General features: G+C 40.0%; 2 protein-coding genes across 7 annotated transcripts in view; one reads left to right on the top strand and one right to left on the bottom strand.

The window, feature by feature from the left end:
* Positions 1–21,336, bottom strand: part of DBI (diazepam binding inhibitor, acyl-CoA binding protein) — a 176,740-nt gene that overhangs the window by 71,230 nt on the left and 84,174 nt on the right. The window lies entirely within an intron of this gene.
* Positions 1–21,336, top strand: part of LOC308249686 (UPF0538 protein C2orf76 homolog) — a 108,015-nt gene that overhangs the window by 65,923 nt on the left and 20,756 nt on the right. For 4 of the 6 annotated variants that reach the window (XM_080671410.1, XM_080671406.1, XM_080671407.1 and 1 more), the window contains 2 exons: positions 7,298–7,379; positions 14,823–14,999. In XM_080671410.1, coding sequence (XP_080527536.1) covers positions 7,298–7,379; positions 14,823–14,899 — 159 coding nt within the window. In that variant the 3' untranslated portion in view covers positions 14,900–14,999. Of the gene's footprint in view, positions 1–7,297; positions 7,380–14,822; positions 15,013–21,336 lie in introns of those variants that run through there. The other 2 variants (XM_080671408.1, XM_080671409.1) reach the window with 2 other exon arrangements.

The raw sequence follows: 21,336 nt of genomic DNA, 5'->3' as shown, positions 1-21,336 counted from the left end.
ATTGTCATTTGTTGCCATGATGCTTTTTATTTCTTCTTTGATCTCTTTGGTAACCCAATCATTGTTTAGTAGCATTCTGTTTAACCTCCAGGTGTTTGATTTTTATTGTAGTTGATTTCTAGTTTTATGCTATTGTGATCTGAGAAGATGCTTGATATGAATTCTATCTTCTTGAATTTGAAGAGACTTTGCCTGTGACCCAATATGTGGTCTATGTGCACTTGAGAAGAATGTATATTCTGTGGCTTTGGGGTGAAATGTTTTGAAGATGTCAATGCCATCTGATCTAGTGAGTCATTTAGGATTGATGTTTCTTTGCTGATTTTTTAAAATATATTTTATTGATATTTCACAGAGAGGAAGAGAGAGGAATAGAGAGCTAGAAATATCGATGAGAGAGAAACATCGATCAGCTGCCTCCTGCACACCTCTCACTGGGGATGTGCCCGCAACCAAGGTACATGCCCTTCACCGGAATCGAACCCGGGACCTTTCAGTTCGCAGGCCGACGCTCTATCCACTGAGCCAAACTGGTTTCGGCTCTTTGCTGATTTTTTGTTTAGAGGATTTGTTTAGTGGTGTTAGTGGGATATTAAAGTCCCCTACTATGATTGTATTGCTGTAAATCTCTCCCTTGATATCCTCCAGAAGTTTTTGTATGTATTTGGGTGCTCCTGTATTGGGTGCATATATGTTTAGCAGAGTTATATCTTCTTGTTGAATTGCTCCCTTTAGTACTATGAAGTGGCCTTCCTTATCTCTTGTTATGGCCTTCACTTTGAGGTCTAATTTGTCGGATATAAGTATTGCTACCCCAGCTTTTTTTTTTTTTTTTTTTTTTTTTCATTTCCATTTGCTTGAAAACCTTTTTCCATCCCTCACCATCAGTCTGTGTGAGTCCTTTGGTCTGAGGTGGGTTTTTGTAGACAGCAGATATATGGGTCATGTTTTCTTATCTCCTCAGCTACCCTATGTCTTTTGATTGGGGCATTTAATCCACTTACATTCAGAGTTATTATTGATAGGTACTTGTTTGTCACCATTTTTATTCTTTATGCCTGTGTTCCTTCTTCCCTTCATATTTCTTCTTTTTACAGCAGACCCTTTAGCATTTCGTGCATTGCTGGTTTGGTGGTAATAAACTCCCTTAGTTCTTTTTTGTCTGTGAAGCTCCTGATTTCACCCTCAATTTTGATTGATAGCCTTGCTGGGTACAGTATTCTTGGATTCAGACCCTTCCTTTGTATGACTTTGTGTATTTCATTCCATTCCCTTCTGACCTGATGTGTTTCTGTTGAGAAATCAGTCCCTAGTCTGATGGGGGATCTTTTGTAGGTAACTTTCTGTCTCTCTCTGGCAGCCTTTAAGATTCTTACTTTGTTGTTGGTTTTTGCAATTTAATTATAATGTGTCTTGGTGTTGGTATTTTGGGGTTCATCTTGTTTGGGACTCTGTGAGCTTCTTGATTTGTGTGGGTTTTTTCTTCCCTATATCAGGGAAGTTTTCTGTTATTATTTCTTCAAACAGGTTTTCTATTCCTTGCTCAGTTTCCTGTCCTTCTTGCACCCCTATTATGTGGATGTTGTTTCATTGCATGTTGTCCCAAAGTTCCCTTAGGCTCTTCTCCTGTCTTTTAAGTTTTTTTTCTAGATGCTGCTCTACTTGGGTATTTTTTCCTACCTTGTCTTCTAGCTCACTGATGCAGTCCTCTGCTTCTCCTAATCTACTGTTAATGCTTTCTATTGAGTTTTTTTTGCAGCGATGTCTTTTTTCATTTCTTCTTGGTTCTTCTTCATTTCCTTTTGGTTCTTACACATGTTGTTGAATTTGTCTACCATCCTTTCCAGTGACCTTATGACCATTGCTCTGAATTCTTTCTCTGACATATTGCTTGCCTCCATTTCATTTACTTTCTTTTCTGGTGATTCCTCCTTTTCTTTGATATGTGGGCTGTTTCTTTGTCTCTTCATGATCACTCCTCTCTGGATGTCTGGTTATGTAGCTCTCTCTCTCCTGCATTGACTTTCCCTAGGCGATGTCTGACCTGTGTTTAATTTGCCAATTCTGTGTGGATATTAATTGATTCAGCTGTTCCTTCTCTCTGCTCTGTGAGAAGGTGCAGGGCTCGTCTGTGTATTTGCGCTGCTTTGTCTCCTTCTGGACAGACTTTCTAGGTGCCCACAGTCAGAGAGGCTGGAGTCTTGGTGTTCTTCGGTTTGCAGCTGAGGCAGCTCATCCCTGGGGGTTGTGTTTGTAGGGTCCCGGGAAGTATCTGAGGTCCCTGGTTGAAGGTAAGGCTGGGCTTCAGATCACCACCACTCTCCCCTTCAAGATGGCACGGTCTCTGCGGCAGAGTCGGCCACTCCGGGAGAGATTTCAGCAGCAGTAGAGGCTGCCCGGCCAGGGGAGCTCGGTCTGGAAGTCCCCAACCATTCCTTGGATTATAACTGTTCCTCCCTCACAAATACAGACACTCCCTGCACATACATGCACTCTCCTTTTGTTCTTTCACTCACACACTATCTTGCAGCTTGCCATCCCGTCGGCAACCATCTTGTATCTCTCCTTTCCACTCTCTTTAAAAAAGTCAGTCAAAAAATATCAGGTAAGATTAACAAAAAAATTAAAAAATTAAATGTGTTATTAAAAAAACCACGATACATGTTATATGTAAAGCAAATATTTAACAGAAAATAAGCATAAAACTTCGTAAATTTGGGTTACATATAAAGGAAGCCACTTATTTGGCACGTCAATCTCTTTCATTTTCTTAATCCTGTTAGGGAAGAAAGGTTCCCAAAGAAGGTAAAAATGATCTGCTTTTTCTGACTTGGCTCTCACTGTGTAAGCGAGGGCCCAGGACTTGGCTCTGGGAGCAAATCTGTAATCCTAACATTGTCTTACCTGCCCCACAGAGAACTGCTTGTTTATGTGTTTATTGTGTGTTTCATTACCTTTTTAAAGTAATTTTTTTATGAAGCCACAATCAAAGATTTGCTTCTTACAACACAGACTAGCATGATCCTTTTTCTTGACTCTCAGTGACCCTTGTATTGACTCATAACTATAACTACCTTACTCTGTTATACAAACTAGTCAAGGACCAGGGAGTGTATCCTCTTCTTCATAGCTCCAGTACCTAGCACAGTGTCTCATTCTGAGGTATGTTTCCATAGCAATTTTTGAATGAAGTATTTATTTATAAGTTCACTTCATTTCATTCCCTTCTCTGATCATAGATGCCCTTCATAAATTCAGTCAGATTTCAAATAAATGTATAGCACAGATTATAAAGAAAATAGCATGATGGTATGTATATTGTATATTGATTATGAATTAGTAACATTTTTTTCCCTCTAGTTTAAAATAACATGGATTCGTGTACCAGTGGGGTCCCTCAGCCTGGCTTGCGCCCTCTCGCAATCCGGGACCCCTCGGGGGATGTCAAATTGCCGGTTTCAGCCCGATCACCTCAGGCCAGGCCTAGGGACTCCACTGGTGCATGAATCCATGCACCGGGCCTCTAGTATGCATATAAGATGTTTGGTTAATCTCTTCCTGCCCTCTCCCCACTCCCCTTCCCTCTTGAGATTCATCAGTCTGTTTCATGTTTCCATGCCTATGCCTTGAGCGTCTATCCCCTGGTGGTCAGTGCACATCATAGCTACTGGTCAAATGGTCAGATGGTCGGATGGTCGCTTAGGCTTTTATATATATAGACATGAGAGATCTTTAATTAGAAAACTTTGAAATGCTAGTGAGGATCTTTAGTTGTCCAGACTCAAGGAACTGAACTCCTCTGAAGATATGTGCATTTTATTTATGTGAAATTCTACCTTGATTTAATAAAAACATATATATATATATATATATATATATATATATATATATATGAAGAGGGATCCAAAATAAGATTTAAGTAAAAATGCTTAGAATATTTTGGAGGGGAAGGTGCAGAATGAAGATGTAAGGTCTTTCTTTATTAATTTACAAATTTAATGCCACTCCAACAAAACACTAACAACAGTTAGTTTTTAAGAAACATGATCATTTGAATAAGCCCAACATAGTTTTATGATTATAAAAGTAATATGCAAAATATAAATGACAAATAATAGTCAGGAAAATGAGAGTGACTGGCCTTAGCATTAATTAGACATTTTAAAACTATGGTAATTAAAACAGTGTGGTACTGTAGCATGAACTGTGAATTCAACAGCATAGAATTAAAAGTCTAAAAATAGACCCAAATATATGTAGGAATTTTAGTTTATAGTAAATACGGCATTTCAAATATGTGGAGGATTTAATAAGTGTTATTGGGACAACCGTGTAGACATCTAGAAAACAGTTATGTTGAATCCATAGCCTTTTCTTTATTGGATTAATGACTTAAATGTGAAAGTGAAACTTTTCCGTGGGGTAGAGATGAAACAGATTGAACATCAGTGGGTAATTTGTTCAAGCTGCGTGATGGGTACATGGAGGGTTCATTCTACTATTCTCTACATTATATGGTTGAAATTCTTTGTAATTAAAAGTTTATAAAGAATGAAATTAATAAAAATACTTGAAGAAAACATGGAATTTAAAAAGTAATCTAAAGGTGAAGGTCTTTTTAAGTATGATACTATAAAAGATTGATATATTTTATTTCATTTATTTTTTATTTTTTTGTTAGTCCTCACCCTAGGATATTTTCCCATTGATTTTTAGAGAGAGTGGAAGGAGGGGGAGAGACACAGAGAGAGAAACATTGATGTGAGAGAGACACATCAATTGGTTGCCTCCAGCATGTGCCCCAAACAGGGCCAGGGATCGAGCCTGCAACCGAGTTATGTGCCCTTGGCCAGAATCAAACCCAGGACTTTTCAGTCCATAGGCTGACACTCTGTCCACTGCACCAAATCGGTTAGGGCTCATTAATTATTTTTTCATAATTCAGCATTCTACTTGAAAATGCTCTAAGAAAAATCAAAGAACAGATGATAACTGGGGAAAATTTTCTAACTGATAGAAAAGGCCTTATTTTCTTAGTAAATAATGACATTCTATAATCCTCCTTTAAAAAATTATCCTACAAGTTCATTAAAAAGAAAATATTCACAGCTTTACCCATAATAAAATAAATACAAATTAAGACTATTCTTAATCTATATCTATTAAGTTGGCAAAGATCAGATGGTTTGGATAATACATGCCAGCAAAGGTATGGGAAATAGGTATTCTCAGCAATGGATAGTGTTAATGTAAGCTGGTACCACTTCTCTGGAGAGTAACTTGCAAATTAAAATTCATTAAAATGCAACTTTTCAAAATAAAAATTGCAAGTACTCTCTGACCCAACAATTCTACTTCTAGGAATTTATCTTTCCTATAAAACTTGTACATATGCAAAATGATACATGTAAGGATACTTGTTGCAGGTTTGTTTACGGTAACAAGAGATTGGAAACGACCTAAATGCCATCAATAGGGACTCTGTGTGTGTATGTGTGTTTGTGTCCCTTCAATGGAATATGCTGCATCCTTGATAAATTATGAGGCAGCTCTTATACTGATTTTGAAAAGTTTTAAGCTATATTTTAGGAGAAAAAAAGTAACGTGTGAGAACACAGTTCCCATGCACATCTCTGCCTGCATGTACACGCCAGGGACAGTCTCTGGGAGGTCACACAGGAATTGGTACTGGTTCTGTGGAGAACTATATAGCTGCTGGATAGGGGTTAGGAGGAGACCGACTTCACTCTCTGTCCATATGTACTTAGAGACTTGTATCATGAGTATGACCTATTCTAAAATGATATTTTTAATAAAGATTTTTTCCCTATAATCTCTGTGCTCGGGAGGTTTGAGCCCCTGTGCTCTCTAGGCCGTGAAGGTGTGCCCGGTGGAGCATTTTTTCCCTATAATCTCTGTGCCTCGGGAGGTTTGAGCCCCTGTGCTCTCTTGGCTGCCGAGAGGCCTTCCTGTTGATGCTCCCTCTCAGCCGCACTCTAGAAATAGAAAATGTTGCTACACAGCTGTGTGCTAGTTGACAAGTGGTACTGTGTGCCCAGCTAGTGGTCACCTCTATGTGCTGTTTAGAGGCAGATATCAACTCAAAGTTTTCTCCGATATTTATAATTTTTAACTGGATTTGTAAATATTGCAGAGCAGATTCATCTACCTCCACCCCAAATCACACATGGAAATGTGACAGTTAATATGACATGGGAGCAAGTGTTTATTAGCTAGGGCGAGGTTTTAGCTATATGGATTTTGGCCATTGAGGTAAACTTGTTTACCTTGGAAGTCAGACTGATCAGGTACAGGCCTAGAGTACTCTGGGTCAGCCATGTACTCTAGGCCTGTATCTTTTTCTTTTTTCTTTTTTTTAATTATTGATAATATTACAGGTATCTCCCATTTACCCCCCTTCCTTTCCCTCTTCCCAGCCCCAACTCACCCCTCAGGTCTTCACCACCCTGCTCTGGGCCTGCATCTTAACCTCTCTGATTTGTCTTGGAATATTGTAAGGATGAGATGGTGATGATGATGATGATGATGATGATGATGATGATGATGGCGGGGGCTAAGATGGTTGTGATGATATGGTGGTGGTGATGATGATGATGATGGTGATGATGATATGAGAGGATGATGATGATATGAGATGGTGATGATGATGGTGGTGGTGGGATAAGATGGTGGTGGTGATGGTGATGATGATGATGGTGGCGGTGGGCTAAGATGGTTGTGATGATGATGATGGGATGGTGATGATGATATGAGATGGTGATGATGATGATATGAGAGGATGATGATGATATGAGATGGTGATGATGGTGGTGGTGGTGGTGGTCGTGGTGGTGGTGGTGTGGCAGTGGCAGCAAGAGAACAGTTAACAGCTAACAGAGAGTTCTTGCTATGCGACTGACACTGTGTTGTGTGTTTTATATGCTTCATCTCATTTCATCCTCACCACAAGGTAATAGAGAAGATGTATCCTTTCCCCCTTTTGTTCAGATGAGGAAACCGAGTCTAAGAGAGGCTGTGTAGTTCGTTGAGAGCACACAGCTGGACATTGGTGGAGCTCTAAAGCAGTGTGCTGCAGCACTGTCTCCCTAGTGCTTTCCACAGTGTGCGCACTTAGTAGGTACTCACTTGTCCATTCACTTCTCTCCTTACAGTAGTGGGCGTAGAATGTGACTCAGGTTATTGCTGTGTCCTTAAGTAATAATTCTGTGTCTTTGAGAAATCTCACCACATATGAAGCACAGAAGTACTGCTAAAATGCAGTTTTCCTTCTTTCTAGACAAATGAACTTGTGCTGAGTTTGGAAGATGATGACACACTCATGTTGAAAGAAGACCACACTCTGAAAGAAGCTGGAATCGGTGAGAAAGAGTGTGTGCGGTGCCAGCAGGAGTCCCAGCCTGCATGGCGGCCCTGGCTGATTATACTTGGATAACTCACTGCAAAGTAAAGCCTACTCTTGGTGCCCTGAGCACTGCCTGATAATTATTCTGAGGAGGATGAGAAGGATGTACATTCAGATCATTTCACTGAGGGCAGTAGTTATCCGCTCTCTAAATGTTCCAAATGCAAATAGTTCTTTTCAGAAGGAATGCTCAGAATTCTGCTGAGGGTTATTTTAAATGATTGGCAGGTTATTGCTCAATAACCTGCTTATTCTTATCAGCCTCATTTGAACAGATGGTTTGAGAGAAGTGGACCTGGTAGAAACTAATGTGGAATAAGGAAGGGTGATGTTTGTAGAACATGCAGCATGGTTTCCATAGTTGTCCAGCTCACTCCTGGCCGACCAAGTCACGGAATCTCAAATAGGAGCCTAGTGAGTACAGTTGAAAAATGGCCCGATTTAGCCTTTCAACCTGGAAAAGGCATGCAGTTCTAGTTTAAATAAATGCTGTTACATATTTTGTGACCATTAGATGTCACTCTAATTCTACTTATATGCGCACCTAAAGATTATCTGGCAGCACGAGTGAAGATTTTGGGAGAGCTGTGAGCAGTTGAAGCCTTTATGCCTCTGACACACCTTTGTGGTCGGTGGCTAATGAAACAGCACAAGTCACACTCTGCAGCTGCTACGTGTACTGCTGAGGAACACTGTCAGGGAGGCCCATGTTAGGAAGCCTTCCGTGTTTTGTTTTGTTACTTTAGTCACAAATGTCAGGAATTTACTTTTGAGTGATATATGTAGTTAAAGGAAGTTCCTGACATATCTTCTAATTTAAATAGGATTTTTAAATAACATGTTATGAAATATTACACTTGATTTCTATGTTTGTCCATACTATTTGCTAGATTAGTATCTTTTCATATTATGATACCATATACATAAGATTTATTGTTATTATTTGAAAAAAAGTTTTTATTTTGGCATATATTTCTTCAAATGCTATTGTATTATTATAGCAGGTGGCACATGTGTTATTGAGGCACATGGCCCCTAGGATAACGCTATAATGAATATAACCAACTGGTATTGATGCAGGAATTGACAGATCATGGAAAAGAATAGAAAATCTAAAAACAAACTAAAAAAAGGTAAGGTTTCACAATTTGATCAATTTTTAACATCTCAAATAAGTGAGGAAAGAATGAATTAACCAGAAAATGATGTTAGGCTCATTGCCAAAGCATTTGGGGAATTAAAATTAAAATTTTAATCTCAGTCTTTATTCCAAAATAAATTCTAGGTGGATTAGTGTTATAATGTAAAATTAAAAAAACAAACAAAATGTAGCTCAGTAGTTTTATAATCTTGGGGAAGAGAAGAGCTCTAAGCATGACCATAAACACTAAAAACAATGTAAACAGTTAAAGGAGGAGCAATAAACTATGAAAAAGTATTATCATCATATATGAGACATGAAAGGGTATGAGCCTGATTTTATAAGAAGCAACTATAATTAGTCTGAAAAAGATAAAAAAGAAATTCTAGTGATAGAAGAAATAGCTAACATGAAAAATAATTCAACCTTATTAGTCATGAGAAATGCACATGAAAATAGATACTGTTGTATGTCGTGTACTAGTCTAAGGGTTAGGAATTAGACCTGGAGCCAGAGTGCTTGGATTCATGGCTGATCTGCCACTTACTGGCTGGGTGACCTTGGGCCAGCGGTAATTATAAGACCAGCAGCCATGAGGAAAGTGCTGGTGTTGGGAAAGGGGTGATCTTCCAAACTACTGTTGGGAGTATCCATTACCTGTAACTTTCAGTTTGACCAACAGGGCTTCCTCAAACTTAACGTGGTGTCTTATCTATCTACATGCCAACAGGAGCCTGCTTCCTCAAGCTCTGGCTCCTGTGAGGTAGTGATATGTCTTCAGAGAGGTGGCCATGTACTCTAGCCTCCCCATTAGTGAATCACTCGTGTGGAGCTTTATTTATTGACTGGAAATAGAATATATTGTGCCATACCTTTGTTATTTAAAAATGTACATATTGCCCGGCCAGTGTTGCCCAGTGGTTGAGCATTGACCTATGAACCAGCAGGTCACGGTTCAATTCCTGGTCAGGGCACATGCCCGGATTGTGGGCTCCATCCCCAGTGGGGGGCATGCAGGAGGCAGCCAATCAATGATTCTCTCTCACCATTGATGTTTTTATGTCTCCCTCTCCCTTCCTCTCTGAAATCAATTAAAATATATTTTTAAAATGTACATATTTACATGTCTGTATGTGTATATGGAGAAAAGAAATGGTTTTTCAGGGAGGTGACATTGCTAAAAATTGATTTTTTTCTTTCCTCGACATACTATCTAATTGTTCTTGTAATTTAAAATTTGTCTACAGTTTACATATAAATTACATCTATTACTTGTAGAGAATAAAGTCCTAGAGTTGGAGAAAATTGATTTGAATGAAGGCTCGAATTTTACTTGCTTTGTGGCCTTCTGTAAGCCATTCAGCCTCTCTGAACTTCTATTTCGACTTCTGTAAAACAAAACAGAAGTAATTAAACCTATTTCAGAGGCTCATCATAGAGATGAGTAAAAGCATGGATACAAAAGCATCTGGAGAAATGCATGCAAAGCCCTCAAAAATACTCATTTTATTTAGGAACCATTCTGGGGAAGGCAATTGGCAAATGTTTTGAATTTATTAAAATATTGAGTTGTTGGCTTAATTGTCATTAATTTCAGATTCATGTACTGAGTCACCTGTAAAGGTGAGAATCAATTCCATCATGTTTGTCTTCCCCGTTTTCAGGCCATAGGCCTTTGAACAGAATCAGATCCTTTGCATGAGTTCTCGCTGGTCTCTGGGTGGTACAAGAACGTCCACTGGCCTCCTGCGCTGGCCAGCCCGCAGCCCTGGTCAGGAGCCATTCTCTCCTCTGTACAGGCCTTGCTGTCACCTAGAGAAGTGGTGATGTACTCGGAGAACAGGCCACAGTGCGCAGGGAAAGGAGGTCCCTGGAGAGCTGCAGTGTGAAACGATCCTTGAAGTGTGTGATTATCCTAGGGGACTTTCCCTCCCTCGGTGCTGCTCTGGTTGGCTTTTTAAGAGGTTTAAGAGAAAAAATCCAAGTCATCACTCTCCCCTTTACCACTGATCTCGCTGTGGAACAGTCACTCTGCTCTCACAGCCAGTTGACATGGGAATAATGCCAATGTAACAAAACGTATCATTATGACTTTTCTGCAGGAGTCATGAAAGGAAGAAGAGACAGGGAGGGGGGAATACAGGGGACAGAATTGTTTGAAGATTTCTTTTCTTACCGCGAAATTCTCCAGTTACTGCTCTGGCCTTTTATCTGCACTGCAGATCCCAGCTGTATGTTTGCCTGACGTAGGGGAAGTTAGTGTTTGTGGACCAGTGCTGGCACATAAGTAAAAAGATTTGCTTTGTGGAAGGAAGAAAAAGGCTTCACCTAGAATTGTTACTTACACTTTAAAGAAGTTTACCTTGTTTTTAACAATTTTAATTTTATGGACTAATTCCCTAAAGCAATAAATTTGCATGTAAGGTTTTGTGTTTTTTTTGGCGCTACTGTATTTTATCTTTTGTTTTGCTACATTCTACAACTGTTACACTTTTTGGATCCTCTCTGGTTTAGTAAAGAAATTGTATCAGGGAAACTCTTCCAAAGCCAGTTGTGGTTTATTGGAAAATTTTTACAAGATACAGTAGGCCAGACTATGAGCCTTCGTCTGGGACCGGGTAGAGGAGGTTTGGGCCCAACAAGTGGGGGTTTCAGACAGGGGGCCAGAAGGAGCCTCCCATAAACCATTCTTTTTTATCCTCCCCTCACCATTGTGGAAATCACAGGCATGTGTCCTGTCTATCAAATATCAGGTTTATTTCACTGTTTTCTTCAAACTGTAGTTTGAAATCTTCTCTGCTAGCTATCTGAAACAGACACTTTGAGCAAATAGGAAATAAACGCACAGTAGTTGGGACCGTCTTTCCTGGATGGTTGACCTCCTTTGGTGAAAATTAGAAATATAATTCAGCTGCCTGCACAGTTGTGAATGATTTGTGGATTAGGACTTTATGAAACTTGGAAGGATAGGATATTTGCCTGAGCAGGAAGGAGGGTGAACTTTGTCCTTTGCGTCTCAAATTGCTGCAGAATCCACACCTAGCTCTTCCTGTTTGTTTTTTGGGGTTGGGGTTCTTTTGCCAATCATCTGCAATTATTATCACATTACAGCCTGGCCTGATCATTCGTTGTCTGAACCACAAAGTCAGCGTTCATGTGTCCATCTCTCTTCTCAGACAGCAGTTGCAGTGCCTCACGGCACTGCTGCCGACGGGGACTCGGCTCAGACTGGAAACTGCCATGAACTCTCATCAGTAGCCAGTTCATTGAGATGTTATTTGGGTTTGAGTTCATTGCATTAAATTTTCCTTGAGATTTTACATTTAAAATTGGTTTTTATATTCGTTTATATAAAGTCATTATTATTACTTTCCTGATAAAGGTGTGTGTGTGTGTGTGTGTGTGTGTGTGTGTCCTGTCTGGAAACAAAATTACTGATCTTATAGCCAAAGTTTGAATGTGCTGGCTTGTGTTCATGTCATTAAAATTGAAAGTCAGTGTTTAAATGATCCACAAATGTATTTGGAGGGCTCTTGATTTCATTTGCTAGTAAGACAAAGGGAGGAACTGGCAGTGTAGTTATTGGATTTTAGATTGCACGTTCATTTCAGATTCACACACTGAGGCACCGGGCACCTCCGCCTGCAGCACTTTTAATTTACAGTCAGCTGCCCAGAGGACCAGCGCAGGCAGACTTCCCGAGGCTCTTCCGGAGCCATTTGAATAGAATCTGGGAAGCAAGGATTTAAGGGATAATGGTGCAAAGGGTGATTATGTAGAGGTCTTGAAAATCTTTCATAATTCATTTTACTTTAATTGGCAACTAAATTTGCATTATAAGTGCTTGAAATCATTCTCTCAAACATTTTCAACAGAGTTTTACAGATTTAAAAGAAACATTATATTCTATTTCTGTTTGAGACCACATTCCTAAAGTTTAAAATTCATTTTATATCTTACTTTTGAATGTTTAGAGAAACTAACTTTTAATTTGTATTGTTTTCCAATTTGTTGGGGGTGAAAAAATTTTTAAATATATTTTTATTGATTTCAGAGAGGAAGAGAGAGGGAGAGAGAGATAGAAACATCAATAATGAGAGGGAATCATTGATTGACTGCCTTCTGCATGCCCCCTATTGGTAATCAAGCCTGCAACCTGGGGAGGTGCCCTGACAGGGAATTGAAGGGTGACCTGGTTCATAGGTCAGTGCTCAACCACTGAGCAACACCGGCCAGGCAGGGGTGAAAATTTTTATCAACCTGATGAATTTGAGTTTAACTCATTTGCCAATCTAGTTTTCTTGAAAAAATGCATTCATCTGAAAATAAAATCTTTATCTTAGATGATCTCATTTGAGCCTGTATTATGAGAGGTGGCATAAATACTTTATATGAATAATGGATTGATCTATAAGTTAATTAGATCCAGGAGAACCTGCTGTCAAAAGAAAAATGCTCTGTCAGTCCTTTCTTTACATCAGCTTATTCTGGACCTATTGTTACTGTACTGAAGAGCTGTACGCTGTATTAGTTTCTCAAAAGGGGTACGGATAAATGTCAACCTCGGGAAGTGAATATTGTCATTACAGGTAGTGTGTATTGGCGCAGTGCTGTGGGGAGTTCTGTATGTAAATAGCATGTGGTAGATGAAACCTTGCATTGTGATTATGAAGAACAGGGTGCTTTTGCTCGTTCTCCATTAGAAAGATGATTAAATCACTTGCAAATGATTAAGTCTACTTTTAGATTTGCTTCCCTTCAAAAGGAAACCCCAGGAGCTTTTTATATAAAGGATAGATCTCAAAATATCTTGTCTTTGAATATTGGATTTTTTGAAAGCCCCCTTTCAACATTTTTACTGATTCCTAGCGTGGAGCCTCTTACCCATTCTTTTAAATGCTTTTTTTGGGTGCAATTAACCAAATGCTCCCTCCTTGCTGATTCCCAGTTTCTCTCTGCTGTACCCTCCCCCACACCCCCCAAGCTCATTTTGATGAGAGTTTGCAGTCTGATTTTCATCAAGAGGAATCTTCATGTAGTGGACTAGAATGAGGGTCTGAGACTAGTGATTTTATTTTCTTCTTCAATATTTCTGTATTTGCTGTAATGAGCATGGGTAACTTACACTTGGGAAACATTAAATTTGATATTCTTAAAACCAGCAAAAACATTTTTAATGAAATGTCATACTAAGTGTTTGATTTCCTTGTTCCGTGACATATTCTAATGATGAGATGAGCATTGTAAATGAAGTGGTAATCCTGGGCACCCCTCCTTATTATCCTACTTATTTGTCTTGAAGAGTTTACTTGTCTGCTTTTAGAGGATATGTTAATTGACTGATCAGTATTCATTACAAAAAATCTTGTCTGTTTTCTTGTCGAGATTCTGAAGGCCCTTTTGCTCTTTCTGAAAAAGCTAAGCAGACTGTATTAACTTCTGGTTTAATTTAAAAAACGAATGTGGAACTTGTTGGCGCAACACCTTAAAGAATTGCATGTTTAATAATTGGAAGGCTTTCCATCAGATTTGTCTCCAGTCTGAATTAATAATGTTGCTGACTTATTGTTTTAGAAGACAGAGTCCTTGACCTGCTAGGTTGAAAGAATTGTGACTGCTCTGAACCTTGCGGGTCCTTTAGCTGTGCCGTATCCCCTGTGAATAATTAGAGGTATTTGAAGGTATTGAGGTAGAAGCCAATTTGTGTCTTTCACTTTGCATATTGTCGAAGCCTCATGAATTAATCATAAGCAGGCAAAAAATTAACTTTTTCAGACACATATTTTGATGGGTCATGAGGGAGAATGTAAAGTGATCTGTAAAATATTCTACTGATCCTCTGAGTATTAAATTATTATACCTACAGGCTAATTTCAGAGGAAAAAAGAGTTTTTCCTCCTTCAGTAATTGAGTAGCAAATTTGAAAAAAATAAAGGTTTGTTATTTTCTAGGACTGTTAAGAGGACTATAAATGAGCAAATTTATGATTTTCCGAAAACCAGATTCTTGTGTTAATTATTGTTTTAAATTTTTTTGTTTATTGTTCTTTTTACTTTTAAATTACTTGATTTCTAGATTCTTATTAACTCCAGTTTATACTTCTTGTTGATTTAGTGAACTGTGAAACCAAACAAATAACTCATCTCTCTCACTTTAGGCATCTAAATCACTAAGTCAGAGTAATGTGGGTTTCCATACTTATTTAAATCCAATTTTACATTAAAATTATTTTCCATTTTCTGTTTATCTTTTTTTCAGCCAATGAAACTGAAATTGCATTCTTCTGTGAAGAAGATTATAAGAACTACAAAGCTAATCCCATTTCATCCTGGTAAAAACCCCACGGGCTTCCTTTTTGCCTGCCTATATTAAGCTCTTTATTCCACTAGTGAGTTTTTAAATTGACAAATAAACTTTAAAAATTAATCTCGGGCTCTGCTATTTGAGTTAAAATCTGTGGTATTTTCTCTCTCTGCCAGTCTTGTTTTTCTTTCTTTCTTGTTATAAAATAATATATTTATTTATGAGAAAAAGTTTGATGGATTATTTATTTATTTTTCTGGAAAAGCCATTTGAAATGGCTTGGGTGGGCTTGAAAGTTGGGTGGGGCAGGGTCTCAGGGAATCACCAGGTGGGCAAACCGGGTGAGCCAGGTTGATGGAGACTCAGATATGGCACCCGTCTGCCAGCTCTGTGGGAGGAGGACCCAGCAGAGGAACCATGGCCTCTGCCAGCACTTATGTCTGGGAATAAGCTGCCCCTCCAGCCCCTGCTGGACAATTCAGTTCCCCCCTGTATGTCCCTGGAGCCTTTTGAGCGCCTGCCCAGTGCTGGAGCTCAGAGCCTGCGAGTCTGAGTAAGTCTGTGCATGGGCCCTTTAAGGGAACGCCTGGGACTCCAGCAGCCCTTTGTCTCACTCATTTACAATTTCTGCTTCCTGGCACTGGAACCCTGGGCTGGGGAGCCTGGTACAGGACTGGGACTCCTTGCTCCTCAGGGTGGACCTCCGCACCCAAGATAGCCCTTTAACTTTTTTTTTTTTAAATGTTTTATTGATTTCAGAGAGAAGAAGGGAGAGAGAGAGAAACATCAATGAAGAAGGGAAAGAGAAACATCAATGATGAGAATCATCCATTGGCTGCCTCCTGCACGCCTCCTACTGGGGATCAAGCCTGCAACCCAGGCATGTGCCCTTGACCAGAATAGAACCTGGGACCTTTCAAACCAGCCAGGGCTCCTTTCTAACCTTTAACACCCCACCTGGGTGTGGGACAAGCTCCTCTCCACCCCTTCTACTCATCTCCACATGCTTTTTCTGTACATCCTTAGTTATAGGACTTGTGATCTAGGCTTCAGGCAGTTCTCGATGGTTGTTCTGTAGTTTAGTTGTAATTTTGATGAGGTCGTGGGAGGAGGTGAGTACGGTGTTTACTTACTCCACTATCTTGACCGAAAGCTCCAGCCCAGAATTTCCAAGTTTGATTTTTTAAAAGTGAAGAAATAGTTTTCCAGAAATCATCATGGAATATTTGTTCTTTAGTCATAATTTGTTTTTCTGAAGTTAGGGGTTATTTTGGTGAGTTACATGTTGAGTTCTTTAAAAAGATTATAAGACTAAGGTGATTCTGTTTATTTTGTATTTTTTCCATAGTTTCTAATTAAAGGCACTATAGCTATCTTTGGCTAGCAGAGATTTTAAGAGTCTCTTATGATTATCAATGCCATCTTTTAGCTCATGGTGATACCACCACTCATGAAATTGAATCATGTATATTTTAGGAAGGTTTTCTGATGTAAGAGGGTTTCTTCTTTTAATATTTCAGCCTACACAAATAATGTTGCCGAAATATTTTTATGTGAGCTATGTTTCCTGACTTAAGAAGAAAACTACAATAGAACCAAAGTCATTTATTTGGAAAAAGAACGTACCAGGATGTTTGCACTTCATTGAGAACAAGGCTAGTCATGGACGACACATTCTTTCACAGTAATACTTCCATTCCTAATAGTGGCTGACCACCAGTGCCTGAGGAGGAGGAATTGAAAAGGGGCCTCTTGGCCAGCATGCATCTAATCAGAACTCCTAGGTAGGTTGTTGGCTCTAGAATTACTCCATGAACCTTTCAAATTGCCGTTAGGGCAAATTGGTTTGTTTCATGGTGGTAGAGGCTAACTTGAGAAAAAAACATTCTTTTTAAAAACTCAACTTTGAAAGTTTGGTTAACATAAGAAGATGCTTTTTTTTGTTGAAAAATTTAATAGAACCTATTTTTAAAAGAAATTTATTGTTTCATTCATTAAGTGAACTGCTGAATGCACACACGGTTTAGACTTCTGGGGGCTAATAAGATACAGTTTTGCCTCAATGAGTGGGGAAAGATATATTAGCAAGTAATTTTAATGGCTGTGAAAACTGCTACAGAACCATTAATGTTGGGGTAATTAATTCTATGTGGGATTAAGTTTTATTTTAAAAGAAGTACCAGTTCAGCTTTGTCTTAAAAGATTGAGTAGGAATTTTTGCTTAGTGGAAAATAAGGGAAAGGCATTCAGGAAAAAGGACAGGATATGTAAAGGCAAAGCACTGTGGACGAGCTTGGGGTGTTCACTAGAAAGTACAAATTTCATCTATAATAATAAAAGCATAATATGCTAATTAGACCGGACGTCCTTCCGGACAAAGCTGGGGCTGTGAGGGAAGCCTGAGTCCCGGGTGCCTGCCAGCTCCTGTGGGGAGGCCCGGGTCCTGGGTGCCAGAGGGAAGCCGGTGTTGGCAGCCAGGGGAAGGAAGGCCTCCTCTTGCATGAATTTCGTGCATTGGGCCTCTAGTTGGAGTATAAAGCACTTGGAATGAAGTGGAGGAAGATAAAACCAGAGGTGAGTTGAGCCTTGTAAATCATGCTAAGGAGTTAGAACTTTATCTAGTTGGTAGCTGGGAGCCAGTCAAAAGATGTAAACAGGTAAATTACATGATTAGATTTGTATTTTAGGAAGTGAGCATTGTCCAGATGGCAGAAAGACTAAAGGCATTTGTCATAGACCAGCTAACTGGAAGGCCTTGCCCTAGGACACAACAGAGAAGAGGAGACCTTGAGATAGTGTTAACATTTGGTCATGCATTGTGTTAGGTGCTCTACATACATAATCTCGTTTATTTTTACCACAAGTCTTCAGTCTTGATAGTATCATACCTATTTATAGAAGAGGAAACGGGGGCCCAGAGAGGTAAAGGGATTTACTCAAGGCAAGGCAATGATGTGCATTGGGATCGGAGGCTGGTCTGTTAAAATCCTGACCTGGCCTCTCAATGGAGGTCTGAGGTAGAATTATTACTGGAGGAGGACCAGCCCAGTGCTGCCCCTCACAGCTGGAAATAGGATTCTTCTGTGGTGTTGCAGGAAAAGAATTTTGGGACACACACACGTAGGAGGAGTTTAAGCGGTAGTGGCAAGATTTATTTAGAGTGAAAAGAGGTAGTACACCCTCGGAGAGGTGGAGTGGGCAGGCTGCCCCGAGGTCCTTGCTAAGCCTCCATATATTTTCTTGAGTTTGGAAAAGATCAGACTTTCTTTCACACTATCCAATCTCTTTCCTGGCTTTTCCCCGGGGCTTTGCCTGTGCCCTCCCCTTCATCCAGTCCCTTTCCTGGCTTTTCCAGGGTTTCTTGCCCTCATACTCTTTGATCTTTCCCCACAAAGTACCCAGGCTAGTCCCAACCCCCTTTATGATTGCCGTTTTGGCTCCTGTGCATGCCTCAGAGTTCTGCTTCATCATTTGGCTTCTGCTGCACATGCCCTTAGTGCAGTGGTCGGCAAACTCATTAGTCAACAGAGCCAAATATCAATAGTACAACGATTGAAATTTCTTTTGAGAGCCAAATTTTTTAAACTTAAACTTCTAACGCCACTTCTTCAAAATAGACTTGCCCAGGCCGTGGTATTTTGTGGAAGAGCCACACTCAAGGGACCAAAGAGCCGCATGTGGCTCGCGAGCCGCGGTTTGCTGACCACTGCCTTAGTGAAAGGAATTTCCCTTCGTGGTCCCTACTCCCCTCCTGTTAACCTGGCAGAACGGTGCTGGTTGCTTCTGGGGTGCTGGTTGCTTCCCGGCGTGCTGGGTGCTTCCCGGCGTGCTGGGTGCTTCCCGGGGTGCTGGTTACTTCCCAGGGTGCTGGTTGCTTCCCGGGGTGCTGGTTGCTTCCCGGGGTGCTGGTTGCTTCCTGGGGTCTAAAAAGCATAGTTCCTGCCTGCTCAGATGCCTGGAGTGACTGAAACTGTCCTTTCCTAGTTAATCTGGCTTAATCTGATGTCTGATTCCATTTTCTGGGGTCCCTTTTGTTAATATCTAGCTAACTGTCTGCTGTATCAGCATGACCAGTAGAATCTTTGGGACGTGGTGAGTGACTGGGGGTAGAAGGTGGAAGAGAAGAAGGAGGTGTGGAGACTTCAGTGATTCTTGCTTGAGTAAGTGACTGGATTGATGGTGACAGCATTAACCCAAACAGTGAATTTAGTAAGTAGAAGAACAGGTTACAGCATATTCCATTTGTTCATTTTAGGTTTTTAATTTTATTTTTATGTTATTACTAGAGGCCCGGTGAACAAAATTCGTGCACGGGGGGGGGGGGGGGTGGTCCTCAGCCCAGCCTGCACCCTCTCCAATCCAGGACCCCTCGAGGGATGTCCAACTGCCAGACATCCCTCTCACAATCCGGGACCACTGGCTCCTAACTGCTCACCTGCCTGCCTGCCCGATTGCACCTAACTGCCCCCCTGCTGGCCTGGTAACCCCCATCTGCCCCCCCTGCAGGTGTAGTCGCCTCCAACTGCCCCCCTGCCAACCTGGTTGCCCCTCATTGCCCCCTTCTGCTGGCCTGGTTGCCTCTCACTGCCTGCCCCTGCCAGTCTGGTTGCCCCCAACTGTCCCCACCCCCCGCAGGCCTGGTAGCCCCATGCAGCCTGCTGCTTGGTCGTTTGGTCGCCCCTCGTTGCCCCTCACTGCCCGCCCCTGCTGGTCTGGTTGCCCCCAACTGCCCCCCCCTCCATGTAGGCCTGGTTGTACCACGCAGCCTGTTCGGTCGTCCGTTGGGTTGTTTCGGGTGTGGTGGTCATTTAGCCTTTTATATATATAGGTTTTCTTTTTCTTCCCATTTAATCATTTTATAAGCATTCAGTTTACACATAAGTTTTTAAATAAAATGTAAGCATATCTTTACCTGTAAGTTTTCTTTTAATAAACAGTGCAAAAATATGTACATATGATCCTTCTGGTGTGTATTTATTTTCCTTATTAGAAAGTCACATACAGGCTTTTTTTCACTTATAAACACAATGTAAAAATAAAAACTAGAAATATATTATGACTATAATGGGCTTTTACCAGAAATAGAAGATTGGTTCAAAACTATAGAAAACCAATTGATGTAATTCACAACATCTATAGATTAAAAAAGAAAGAAATTATCTCAATAGATGCATTTGATGATATGCAATCCCATCCATGAATGAGTAAAAATTTAGAACAGAATGCCCTTCACTTGACGAAAGTTACCTGCAGAAAGCTACTTAACGAAGAAGTGTTTGAGCACACCTATTAGACATGATTAGGGCAAGGGTGACCACTATCAACAGGACTATTCAGAACTTTTCTTCAGGTCTCATTGTGGCGGACAATAAGAAGAGTCAGAAAAACCACAAATACTGGAAAGGAAGAAACGAATGCTTATTTGCTGACAACATGATTGCAAAAGAATCAGCTGAAAAGTTATAAGAACTAATAAGAGACTTCAGGAGTGCTTAATAATGAACCTAAAATGAAGTGTGCATAAAGGTTATAAAAGGGTAATAGAGGCCCTGGCTGGGGAGCTGAGTTGGTTAGAGCATCATCCCAATACTCCAAGGTTGCAGGTTCAATCCCTGGTCAGGGCACATACAACAATCAACCAATGAGTGCATAAATAAGTGGAATAACAAATCAATGTTTCTCTCAAATCCATAAATTTTAAAAAATGTTACTAGAGGATATAAAAGACCTAAATAAAGAGAAGTATTACATGCTTATAGATGAAAGTTTTGGTAGTAAAGACAAAATATTTATTTTCAGAATATATGAAGAACTGTAAGTCAATGAGAAAAGGACAAATATACAAAAGAAAATGACACATTTTATTTAAAAAATTATAAAAAACATATGTCTTATAAAAGTGAAAAGATGCACATCCTGTTATTTATGGAAATTCAAATTAAAACCAGGTACCATTTTCATTTATCTAGTTGGCAAAAAGTAAAAGATTTGGTAATAAGTAATGGCAGTGATGTGTGCCTACACTGTCAGTGGGAGTATAAATTCGTGTCCAGTCACTTAGGCAAGCAATTTGGGGTGGTGTTTATTTAAATAACAAATTAGCATATTCTACTGACCTAGCAGTTCTACTTCTCAGAATCTGTCCCAGAGAAACCCTCTCATGCCTGCAGAAGGAGGCTTTGCAAGCAAGTTTACTGCAGTTATTTATCATAGGAAGACACTGTAAACAACCTATATGATGTCAGTAGGGGACTAGCTAAATAATCCATGGTATATCTATATTCTGGATTACTACTTAATTTAAAACAATGAGGGGCATCCATATTATTTACTGATGGATGATGATCTTTGAGGTATCTTGATAGATGAAATTGCAGAGGGTCTCATAACCTATGCCATTTGTTTAAAAAAGCACAAAGGGATAATATACTGTGTATGTATATGAATATGCACATGGTATACACATATA

Source organism: Plecotus auritus (assembly GCF_963455305.1).
Source record: "Plecotus auritus genome assembly, chromosome: 5".
Classification (NCBI taxonomy): Eukaryota; Metazoa; Chordata; class Mammalia; order Chiroptera; family Vespertilionidae; genus Plecotus; species Plecotus auritus.
The sequence above is the reverse complement of the archived record's forward strand: the minus strand, read 5'-3'. Positions and strand labels throughout refer to the sequence as shown.